The 13,179-nt window shown below is 36.9% G+C and overlaps 1 protein-coding gene across 1 annotated transcript in view; it reads left to right on the top strand.

The window, feature by feature from the left end:
• Positions 1-491: 491 nt before the first annotated feature.
• The window catches only part of LOC111089790 (putative ferric-chelate reductase 1 homolog), a 26,081-nt gene continuing 13,393 nt past the window's right edge, over positions 492-13,179 (top strand). The window contains exons 1-2 of the mRNA XM_022402876.1: positions 492-611; positions 9,733-9,819. Of these exons, the coding sequence (XP_022258584.1) occupies positions 504-611; positions 9,733-9,819 (195 nt within the window). The 5' untranslated portion in view covers positions 492-503. The remainder of the gene's footprint in view (positions 612-9,732; positions 9,820-13,179) is intronic.

Here is a 13,179-nt window from a genome sequence, read left to right as displayed (position 1 = left end):
TTTCTTCAATCTGCAATTATTCATATATATATATATATATGCCGCACTTCTCGCCGGTCTTATATATACGAAATAGAGGGCGTCTGGAGAACACTCGAGGCTTCATGAACGGACATGATCTTTCTAGAATCTGATGACGTGTTACTAACATCATGTGACTTCCGCTGTCGTAACAATAATAATGCTCCTGCTACACAGGCATCAACTATCATTCCTACTAAATATTTTTGCTCTTAACCATTGTCTTATAGACTTCCTTTGAAATGACTCTATTACATTTGTAAACAATTACCTGACCTATCATATAATTAAGATATTATGCAAATGCAAGTAATTGTAGTGGTACAAGTAAAGTAACTGGACAGTGTACATAAATAAAAGAAAGAAACTTTTACTGACATAGTCAAAATTAAAAAGCGGGGTGATTTTATTTAAAGACAGTAGCAGAATTCTTTATTTTAAAGATAAGTATTTAATGCGTATAATTTATTTCAGGCACACTAATGACCTTATCATGGCTGGGACTGATCAGCTCAGGAATTATGTTGGCCAGATACTACAAACTATCATGGGAAGGCAGGACTCTTTGTAATGTCAAGATCTGGTTTGCTGTAAGTTTATGCAATGCTTTTATCTACTGAGTTAGTTTATAAAGCTGATTTTATTTCAACCTCAACTAATCTCCACTTGGATAAGAAAAGTTTATGACTAAAAAATGACAAAAATCACTGGTTTTTAACATACTTGGCCTTATAAAAAGCAAACAAGATTATTAAATTATGTCTTTAAACAATACTGATATGTGGTAAACTTTAATTTGGATATCTTTTGAATGATTTCAAAACTTATGTAAAGCAATTATTGTTTTGTAGCAAAAAATGCTTATTTACTCTCACAAAACCTTTTAAGACAGACATGATGATTTAAAGAACTTTTATAAAAAAGTTTATTATTTTCATTTGAAAGAAAAGGCCCATCATGGTGCTAAAACATTAAATAACCATAATGAAGCATTGGTTGAACTCTAACTCTTTGTAAACCTTTATCACACATAAATTATCCTTTGCTCACTCTCAAAACTGATTTTCTCCATGTACAGGCTAGCTTTTATGCTTTATTATTGATCATTATTCTAAATATTTTTACATGATTTATATTTTTCAGTTCAAAGTTTACAGAGTGTTTGTGTAGGTGTAACAATAAAGTTTTGAACAAATGTAACAGAATTATTTGAAACAGTGATGTGTAACCATGTTTGTTTGCCAAACTTGCAAAAAATAATTGCAGCAATAGTCAAAGAATATTTACATTAAGAATATGCTATTGTTTAGCAAAACCTTATCATTGAAATGTTTTGATCTCTTGAATATTTTTCATTGCTACTGCATTTTATTCTTCCTATATTGTCAAAAAATCAACTTTGTCAGGTAGTTTCCAATATCACTTTTGCTTTTGAGTGGATATAATCTTCAGAGACCTGAATCCTGATGCATGAAATTTTCTATACTGGAAGCTGTGGTTAGGATGAATTTTTTGCTTACATAGAGTATACCAGAGATCTCATTGAAGGTCAACTATTTTTCTATTTTATGATTCTTTCATTGAAAAATCATTATCTAGTTTGGTAATTTTTACAGATAACCAACTCACTGTCTTCTCACCATTGTATTTCTACAGCTAGTCTCTCTAAACAACCTTCTGACTTCATAGATCTGTTTTATGAAATACTTTAAAACAATTCAAATAACCCTTTTACCATTGTATATTACTCAGTTCAACATCCATCCATTACTGGAGACACATTATTCTTCCTATACAGGCTGTTTGACCACATCAAACCACCAGATTTCCAAATATTTACACCATATCATCTCTTCACCCTGTAACTGGTTAACTTCAGTTCTTGACAGACAAACTTGTGGTTAGTATTATAAGTTTTTCTTAAATTAATGATGTAATGTATGTAGGTTTGTTTGCTTTTATTTTTATCCTCAGGGTGAACAAAGAGGATGTCCAATGGAGGCTTCAGTGAGAAATGCTTGTGTGTAAACTGTAGTTTCCTATGATGAAGTTCTGTTGCTCATCAGGAGGAGAAGCAGGTCTTTATTCCACATCTTTTGTCTCTCATCTATGTGTATGACTATGTCTAGTTAAGCTCAATGCCATACATTCATATTGTTTCACAATTTATATGGACAAAACTAGAAGCTGTTGGTTTGGTTCCTTTTATTCCCAGATTTAAGGAGAAAGGTTGTACTGGGTCAGTCTTGTTCAGAATGATTTCTTGATATAATCTATTTACTCAGCTTCTAACAGTGTTTCATCTTCTTAGTATAGTAAAGTGAATGTCTTCAGTCACTTTATATTTTTTCCATTGTTTGACTGTGGTAAATGACCAAATAAATCAATGACTTTTTGAAGTGTCTCTTCAGTACTATAATTTGGAGATGATACACACCTCTTCACACAGAAACCTATCATCCTTGTGCATCTGCCTAAATTCACGAGATTTCTCATGATTTCTGCTGCTGCATAATGATGTTATTATGCAGCAAAAGCCTTTCACCAATAGGAGGGCAACACAACCTCCTCTGTGCTTTTGCACTCGTGATCATTAATTGTCCTTGGAACTGAATGTATCAGGTTACAGAGGCTTGCTGTTGATTAAAGGACTTTGTTTCTTTTATTATTCCACTTATGAACTCTCAAGTTCATGTACCTTCAAGTTCTAGTGTGAATGAGGAATATCCTCACACTAGTCAAGTTTTATACTTGGCTACTGGAGACCCATTAAACGTGGATGACATGACAGCCATTATCCATAGGGTAGTGGAATCCATTATGCAGTCAGGAGTTTCAGCACACGTCCATTCATCTGGGGGAGCATGAAGAGGATGATGACTTTGACCATTTGTTTCCTCCTCCTGATTATGCCTTAGGAACTTCTCTTCCTGTTGAAGAAAATTGTTAGGTTTCTCACATTATCAGGACCTTGTATCTCAAGTATGTTCTGTTCCCTCTCTTGTTCCTGTCTCATATGACACTTCCTGTTCCCTCCTTCATAACCCTAAGAAATTTTGTTTTTCTTCCTTCTCCTAATATTAGCATTCACACTACTTACTTTTATAGACCAGCTCCATTCCCATTTTTCGACCTGACATCAGGCTTCTCAGTGACTACTTAGCAGATTCACGTCTGGTGGCTTGTCTGTTGAGGTATGCACATCTTTTGGTACAACACTCTGCAGACAGACCAGTTACTATTGTTCTCACTCATGGACTTTCCCTTCAATTCTCCTTAACTCTCACTCTCAGCCCACACCCTGTTCAGTTCCCCTTCTTTCAGATCCCATCTATGTTCAATGCCTGAAAGATGCAGGGACAGATCTTTGGCACAAACAGGTCATAGAAATGGTATGCGACTCTTCCCTGGGGTTTCACTCCTGCCTCTTCATATTTTCTAAAAAAGATTGGGGACTGGTAGCTGATTATCAACCTTTCCTTCACGGTCGTCCCTCATTTTCATATGGAAAATTTGTTTTCCCTCAGGTGGGCATTTTCATCAGGACTATGAATGACCATGGTCAATGTCTTGAATGCATTCTTTGATATTTCCATCACAGAGTCTTTTGAACATTTCCTTTGATTCAATTATTGAGATCACATATTCCAGTTCTGTGCTCTTCCATTGGGAATTGCATTGGCTACTATGTCTTCAACAGAGTGGTCAGGGCCTCCACTTGCTATCTGTATGGGCTGGATCTACAATTCTACCATTACATGGATGATTGGCTTCTCCTGTTTCACTCGCAGGTGGAGTCCTCCCTTCACACCTCCATTCTTATGCAAGAGGTTGCCCATTTGAGTTGGCTTGTCAAGATTTTCAAATCCTTTGAAATCCCAATCCAATATCTCGTTCACTCTGGAGTGTTCTTCAACTCCCTTTTCAGCTGGGCCAAACCTTCTCTCATCTGCCTGCATGAGAGATTCTATATATTATTTTTGGGAACCATGGCTTCATTGGAGCCACTTATTCCTCTGGGTCTTGCTCACATACACCTCCTCCAATGGTCCTTGTGCAACCAGTAGAACAATTCGAGGGAACCTTTGGACTCAGTGGTTCTTCTGTCCCCTATTCTTCGCAAGAACCTTTTATAGTGGTTGGACTGCTCTAATACCACTGTTGGCATACCTCTACCCAAACCTCACTTACATTTTTTCACTGAAACTTCCCTCTCAGGATGAGTAAGATATCTAAACAACGTCCTCACTCCAGGCACTTGGACCCAGGATGAATCCTCCCTCCACATCAATGTGATCAAACTTTTGACAGTATGTGAAGCATTTATTTATTATTCACTCCAACAACTCAACAACTGTTTCCTAAATTAATGTAAGGGATACCAGATATCCAGGACCCTCTGTTTTCAAACCTTCGACCTCCTTTATAGGGCCCGTTCTGGACGGGTTTGCCTCACTGTCATAATCCAGGTGCTATGAACCTTGTTGTGGACTAGATTTCTCGGCCAGACCATGTCCTACCCACAGAATGGTCTCTTCACCTTCAAGTTTTCCAATAGGTATGTTCTCTCATGTGGACTCCTCACTTTGATGCCTTTGCCACACTTCTTAATTTCAAGCTTTTTCTTTTATAGTTTCCCATTCTTCATCCTTCAGACCTGGCTGTCAATGCTTTCAGCCATGGGTGGTTGCTTCTTTTTCTGTATGTTTATCTACCTCTCCATCCTTTACCTTGGATCCTGGCCTTGATTCGTGATACTCCTTGTTGAGTCATCTTAGTGGTGCCTCAATGGCTGGCTCAAACCTGGTTCCTGCTTCTTTGCCATTTGTCCCCTGTTCTCTTCTTCCTATACTACCCATATCCTCTCTTTTGCTTCAGCCTCACACATCTCTGTTCCATCAAGAAATTTTGTTTTCCATCTTCCTTTTTGGTAGAGTAACTGAAGAGTAACCTTTCTCCTTTCCCATTCTTGTTGTCCATCCACCTTATCCATCTACCAGCATAAGTGGCATGGTTTTTGGCATTGGTCCATCTGTCAACGCCTTCCTCCTGACAGTCCTAGTGTTGGCCATCTCTTCTCCTTCCTTACCTGGCAGTTTGACAAGGAATCAGCTGTCTCCACCTTTGCTGGTTATTGCATTGCCTTGTCTACCACCTTTCGTGATTTCGTAAATTTTCTTCCCAGGTTCTCACCAACTTGTTCTGGTTCTTCCTTTTCCATCAATCTCCCCACCCAATTACTATGCCTGATTGGTACCTCAATGTCATCCTGCATGCACTTACCCAGGCCCCTTATGGGCCACTGGCTTACCTGCTCCTTATACAACCCATTACGTAAGATCTATTTCCTCTTACTCTTTGCTTATGGTTGCCAGTGTTCTGATATTTATGCTCTGGACTCATCCCTTACCATTTTCCATCATTCATGTGTTCTTCTTTATCCTGACTGGTCTTTTCTCCCTAAGACTTCTGCAGCCAAGAAGAAGACCATTCTTTCTCTCCTATCTCCCTACCTTCTATTTCCCACTTTTATGGTCACTCTGACTCAGACCGCCTTTTGTGTCCAGTTTGAACTATAATTTATCTATCCTGCACTGCATCATTTCATGGCCCTCATCTTTACACATTTCTTTCAGGGGCCTACCCCATCTACCCTTTACAGGGTGGGTTCATCAACTGCTCAAATTGATCAACTCCTCCTTGGGGATCAATACTCACCAACTGTTCCATATTTCTTCTCTTCAGATCTGCTACCTAACCTCTTGTATTTGATGGCTGCTTGATGAGATCCTCCAGACAGGCATATGGACTACATCTCACAGCTTCATCACCCACTATCTGCAACATCTGGCTGTCTTATCCCCAGAGAGCTACTGCCTACCTCTTTTTGCTATCCTCTAGTCTATCCACCATCCTTAGCCAGGTGAGTACATCCTCCCTCATTTTTTTCGTAGCATCACTTCATGAATCACACCAGGTGAACTGATGCTGCCTCCCAGGATACACTTTTTCCAAAAATTCTTCATCAAGCTAGGATAACGGAAACCCCTCATACCATCTGTCCTGGTCCATATATACCCACTGTTGAGATGGAGTGTTCTGCAAGACCACTGGAGGTATCCTTATTGTATATTCTGATCTCTGTCTACTGTCTGATCTAGACCATACCTATATCATGGTCTAACATTGAAAAAACCAGCACCATGGGGTGCTCTGCCTGTTTCCCTGGCTGGTACTTGCTGGCTTTTCAAAATAGGTTTATGCAGTCACCAGTTGTACTGTCTCCAGTAAAAGACCTGTCTGGCAAATGACCTGTGGGGATAGGGCCATTTTCTAAGGGCTTTCCCACAGTAAATTGCTCCCCCTCTCTTCACATGGAGCAAGGGAGACCTTTACCAGTTAACAGTTCCTAGCTGTTTGGGTGGTAGACCATGGAGAACCCTCACTAATTGGAACCAAACAGCCAGGGGCTGAACAAATGGTGCCAATCAGTGGGAAGTGGGGTAGTGTAATGCAGGTCATCCCTCATATACTTATAACATGCCAGCATCCTCCATCCTACTGCTACCTAGATGTCAGTTCTCAGGTGGTCTGGTGTTGGATCGGCACAGGACCAGCCCACACAAGTCCTCACATATGAGGTTGGTAGGGGTCCTTCTCCTACCACAGACCAGATGAAAAATTCCTGACACTGACAGGTTCTTGACCAGAGTTGATCCACTATGTTTGCATTTTTCCTTGTTACCTTTGCCTGGATGTCAGGTTCCTGCATAGCCTGGAGTTGATTGTGTACTGGGACTGCACACATGTGCCCTGTCTGGGTTGTCCGAACAGAAGTTACTTTTCCCTTCTGCTTCCTGTTCATGAGGTGAAAACACTTAGGCCCCTTCTCCTACTATAGACCAGAAGACACATACCCAATGCTGCCTGGTTTTGGACTGGAGTTGACACACTGACTACCTACTATCATCTCCCATTTAGTTGAGGTGAGCACTTTCTAATAAATCTTGTCCTCCTTCCACAGCAGATGACTATTCTCTTGAAACAATGCAAATTCTAATATTTTACAATCTATGGCATGCATTCTGTGCACTCCTTCCACAGCCGGTGTCAATCCAGTGAGTCTCAGGTAGAGTTGAGGTATGCACTAGGTATGGTCTGAACACGCTCCAACCACACTACACATATTGGCTTTCCAACTTCTTGTGTGCAAGTGTGCAGATGGCCATGTTCTTATTCCATCCATACCCTTGACACATGGGACTTGTTTGCCTCTTCCTACCTTCTAATCTGGGTGACCAGTTTACGTTGGAGGAGATGAAATTCAGTCTCTCACAAGTGTTCCCCTATGGAGCCCCTGATATTAGGCGTCATACTTCATGGGTTTTCTACAGGCACTTTCTAAAGGGAGCTCATATAGGTAACTTTCGCACCAGTCCCTCCACCATATCAGCATGGGGTTCTAGCTCTCTGTATGCAGATTTGTGTATCATCTCGGAAGTTAACATTTTCCTTACCTGAAAATGTATTTCCAACAGATACTCACCTCTCACACACAATTCCCACTCTTCCTCTCCACTTCCAGTGCAAATTAGTTTCCTTGTTTCATCAAAGAATGATCATGAGTGCAAAAGCATAGAGGTTGTGTCACCCTTCTATTAGTGGAGGGCTTTTGCACAAGTCACCAGAAAACTCTTGATTTAGGTGGGAGTTGCCTATACTAGTGGCATGCAAATCTCCAAGGCAGATGCATGAGGATAATAGCTTTCAGGTAAGGAAAATGTTAACGTTTTTTAACTCTATAGGGTTTTCTTATTTTGAAGGGAAAGGGTTACATTCTTTAACGACAAAGGTCACAGATTTGGACAACTCCTCAAAAAAACCAGTAAAAATTCTGTTACAATGTATTAGGAAATTTAAAAATCAGAAAGTTTTTTGACAAATGTAAATTGAGTAATGTTAAAAACAACTATTCTTTGAGGCCTTTGTACCTTCTTATTTTTTGAGCAGGATGTATTCATATTATTTAAGAGAAATCCATTGAGAATAACTCACCTTAGTCTGAGAATTGTAAAGAGCTTATGTGTGCAAAGATGGTCTTTCATTACAAGTTCAGTACTATTTTCCCTAGTCTAAACATCTTGGAGTTGTTCCCTGGACCACTTAAAATCAGCACTCTCCTATCCTGTAAATACATTTGAAAAAGTTCAGCATACTTTATTTTAGGCTCACCTTATTTGCTATTAAAGACACTCTCGATGTTTATAATATCCCCAATCATCTTCACTATGAAGCCTTCTTGAGGATGCATTATCATTATGGTTTTATCTAGGATGGTGCACAAAATTAAAATTAAACTAATCAGTGTTTGTAGTTGACTTACTATCAGAATTAAATAATAATCTCAGTACTGCATAATCAGTCTAATCAAGCAAAAATGTTATTTTCAAGTGATTGTATGGATGTAGTAAAAAAGAAACAACTTTTGCTTTCTGTATTTCTGATGACACAGCTCCTACTACATCATTTATTTATGATTAATATGGCTTCACCCTCAATGTCACATCTGTATAAATGATTAATGATCTTCAAGTTCTTGATAGTAGTAAATACCTGTTCCCAATCTTCTGTCCAATGTCCAATGAGGTGAATAAGTCATATCAAAAAAGGACCAAACAAAATGCTATTAGTATAAGTTACCTAACTTCCATTATGTGTACTGGTTCTGTTGTGCTTCAGCATTTGAGTAACGTATAGATTACCCTACTTTTCTGATAATATTTCCAAATACTTGCACAGCAATGAGCTCATATTTCTGTGGGTTAAATTCCAGGTAATCCTTTAAGTAATAATCCATTACAGGCATAATGGAAAGTAAATAAGGTGGATTAAGACAATGAATGCACCATACTAAACCTGCTAAACTGCACCCCAATGATCTTTCAGTAATTATTGAAGACTTGCACATTTAAGGTGGCAGAAGCCCAACTTGCCATAGTCCATTACCTCTTGCAAGTTATGCTTTTTCTTTTTTAAATAGCCTTCTTTAATAATTTTTAAATTGGAAACTGTAGATTTTAAAAATATTAAACTTGATAAAAGATTATTTTGGTGAGTAAAATTCCCTTGAAAAAAAAAAACACAAATGACAGAGCTTGTGGAGAAAGTGGTGCCCACAGGACTGAAGTTGTCTATGAGCTTATTGTGGTCTTAATCAAACCTTGATCAAGCATAGTGCAGCTGTATTAAGTTTGTTTCAAATTAGTCTTGCATATCCTTTTTTATAGTGACAATCTTGGAATCTAAAGTCTCTTGGAGAACTGGGAGCCCCACACTGAATGGCTTCAATAACATATGTTCTTGTAATTCAGTGATCTCAACATAGAAAATGACTTCAACATCATTTGTGTGTGTGTGCATATACACATTAGTGATATGAAAAATCCTGTCCTGTATAAAAAGGTTAAAAAAGTTAATAAAACGTTTAGTACATAATGGTGGCTGTGTACATTACGCTATTATTTAAGCCTAAATTTATAGAAACATCTTTTTCCAGTTGTACAGTGTGATTGAGTTTTCTGTTTGAAACCATGGGAATATGACTAAAAATTCTAAGGATGGTATCATGTTGTATATGACTAATTAAATGCATTTTACCATCAAATTGTGAATATTGAATGACATATAAAATTTATTTTCTTTTTCTCATAGTTCCATCGTGGCTTAATGATTCTCAGTCTGTTTATGATGATTACTGCCTTGATTCTTATATTTGTGAAGGTTGGTGGATGGAGCCAGGTGAGTAGAATTTGTAGTTGTTATTTGTTTTAACTACTGATTGAATCCAAACAGAATAGTAGTGCACCAAAAAACAGGTAAGAAGGATGTCATAATTAACAGCAACCTGTGAAAGTATGTAAGCATGCTAAGAAAGGGTTTTTAAAAAGAAGTCTTAAGGAATTAGGAAATAAACAAAAAGTTAAACTCAACAACAAAATTGTCACTTTCGAGAGCTTTGAATTAAATATATAAAAACATAGACATGGAAAGATGTGTAATTTCAAAAACTTAGATCTGCATGGTTAGATAACAAAAAAGATTTAATAACTTTTTAAACATATAAATTGTCTAAAATAATGAAACATAACAGTATTTCCCACATCTGTTGAGCCACTCTATATAATTTCAAATTGCAGCCACTACATCTGTGGTATTTATTGATTTATATTGTGGATTTATATCTGTTTGGTTACAACTAATAATACTACAATAGTCCTTAAATTGTAAAATTTACTGAAATCTATGCTTATATAGTGTAGGTCTAAGAATATATGCTGTTAATACCACAACTATCTATTTATCAATCTAAGTATATATCTAACTCTCTACTGTATAAAGATGAAAAGCTGTCCGTCTGTCATGCCAACATCGCAGCTGTTGTGGTACCAATTGACACGCAACTCGCACAAAATGACAGAGCTTTCTGCTGTGACAAGCAAGTTTATCTTTTTTAAATTCTTCCAATTATATATATATATATAAAATGGACAATGCGCTACTTTGATCATATGTTTAGATTTGAGGGTGGGATGGTATAGATTGTGATGAATAATAAAATCAGACTGGGTATACACATGCCTCATGCTTGGTATTGCTGGTGCACAAAAATCATAATCATTGGCTTAAATTTCCCATTATGTTTGCTTGGTTGTCAAAGAGACACATTGATGCAACATCACCAAATTTTGTTCAATCAGTACCCTCAGCTACAACTGTATAATAATCTACATGTTTTACTCCTAGCACATTTCAATTTTGAAAATGCCCAAATTTATGCATGCTTTTTCAGTTTAGTAGGTTAACAAAGCCAAAACCAGGAAGACAGTCCAAAGAGAAGACTCTAAAATTCATAATAGTATTCACTGCTTTACCATCCCAATTAATAATTTGCAGGGTCATACAGTTGACGAAGTAGAAATATGTCTTTGAGAATTAGTTTTTTCACATATTGTAATGCATAAGGGTTTATCAGGAAGAAGATTTGAACATAACTTAAAAAATATACATAAGTCAAAATGCTAATTAAGCAATACTTAAAGGAGATGACCAAATATACATAAAATGTTGTTTTCATGAAATACTAGAAATAAGATAGCCATTTTCCATACATATATGGTTACTAGAGTATAATAAGTTTTTAAAAAACATGTTAATGAAACATTTACTTATATATAATTTTGACAAGAAAAATTTATCATTATTTCCCATCATATGGTGGGCATTCAGCTTGTCTAAATATATATAAATATCTGACTTTCCTAAAATCTAAATTTTATAACAAAGAGATCTGTCAATAAACTAATAGCAGGAATTAAGTCTTCAGTATGATGAAAAATATTGTTACGTCTCTGTTCATTTGTTAATTTTCCATAGAAATTCTTTCCCAAAAACTTCAGCGATACAAGTCCTTTCATAAATAAAACTAGTTTATTCTTTCTCAATACAACTTTGCAATACACTTAATTTCCACAGTCACTTTAACTTAAACACATGCTAGAATTCACAAAGATTCACTAACTTTACTTATGGCTTGACTCGATTATCTGTCTCTATATCTCTCTGTCTACAATTATCTCTGCCGTCATTTCTTGCCAGTCTTATATATACAAAATAGAGGGCATCTGGCAAACACTTGGACGTTCGACAGGTTCCTCGATCTTTCTAGAACTCCAGCACATGCTCTCAACGTCGCGCAACTTCTGCTGTCATAACAATATGTTTAACTATCATTACTACCCACAGAGTAGTATGGCTGTATTCTTTCCAAAGTTGCAACAGAATATAGCACAAAAAATGATTTCTAAAAATCTCAAACTAGGTTCCACGCAGTTATTATTAATGACATTTCAATAAAACAAAATACAATATTCCTTATGTTTATATGTCACACAGTAAATACAACTGTAGAGGACTAGATTCAATTATTGATAGATCCTACAATATCATGTGGGAAAGTTTAATAGCCAGACCTATGTGACTTTTCAGTAGCCAATATATTGTTGCGTCAGCGAGATCACGTGACCATTGACATGCCACCTGCTTTCTAGAAGTATCTTGTTCCTTCGTGAATGCCCTAGCATTTACTAGATATATGTTTGTCTGGTATATAAATAAGACGCTCACAACGTGACGGAATAATGTGTGTGAAGGTAATGAGTAATTGAACTGCAGTCAGAGAGAGACGTATTGTTGAAGTGAATTATAATTTGTTATAGCGCGAATGTTGAAAATAAGTGTATCGGTACAGTTATATTCAGAAAGAATAAACCAGTTTTATTAAGAAAGGACTTGTGTCGCTAAAGTTTAGTCGGAAAGAAGTTACGGAAAATCAATTAACAAACGGAGACGTAACAAATTGGTGTCAGAAGTGGGATGGAAAAAAAATGGAAACGAGAGGCGGAAAATCAAACTACAGCTTAGCAGACTTGATGGCAGCAATACAAGAACAGCAAAAGAAACAAGAAAAGAGACAACAGCAGTTGCAAGAAAACCTGCAACAATGGCAGCTCGAACAACAAAATAAACAAGAAAAGAAACAAGAAGAACGAGAAATTAAACAAGAAGAGAGATTACAGCAGTTGTTAGAGGAAAAAGAAAAGAAACAAGAAGAACGAGAAATTAAACAAGAAGAGAGATTACAACAGTTGTTGGAGAAAAAGAAAGGAAACAAGAATAACGAGAAAAGAAACAAGAAGAGAGATTACAGCAGTTGTTGGAGGAGAAAGAAAATAAACAAGAAGAGAAATTACAGCAGTTGTTAGAAGAAAAAGAAAAGAAACAAGAAGAGATCTTAAAGCAGTTGTTAGAGGAAAAACAAAAGAAACAAGAAGAAAGATTACAGCAGTGGCAAGAAAACCTACAACAATGGCAGCTCGAACAGCAAAATAAACAAGAGAGATTACAGCAGTTGTTAGAGGAGAAAGAAAATAAACAAGAAGAACGAGAAAAGAAACAAGAAGAGAGACTACAACAGTGGCAAGAAGTACAAATGGAAAACATAAGTAAATTTAAAAGCAAATTAGATACGTTAAAGGACGACTTTTTGTCTTTTACACGAGGAGGATACATTGACCATCGACTTAATCAGCCCCAGACAAT

This window comes from Limulus polyphemus, unplaced genomic scaffold, assembly GCF_000517525.1.
Source record: "Limulus polyphemus unplaced genomic scaffold, Limulus_polyphemus-2.1.2 Scaffold7354, whole genome shotgun sequence".
In the NCBI taxonomy this organism is placed as follows: domain Eukaryota; kingdom Metazoa; phylum Arthropoda; class Merostomata; order Xiphosura; family Limulidae; genus Limulus; species Limulus polyphemus.
Note: the sequence above shows the minus strand (reverse complement) of the source record. Positions and strands in the feature narration are given on the sequence as shown.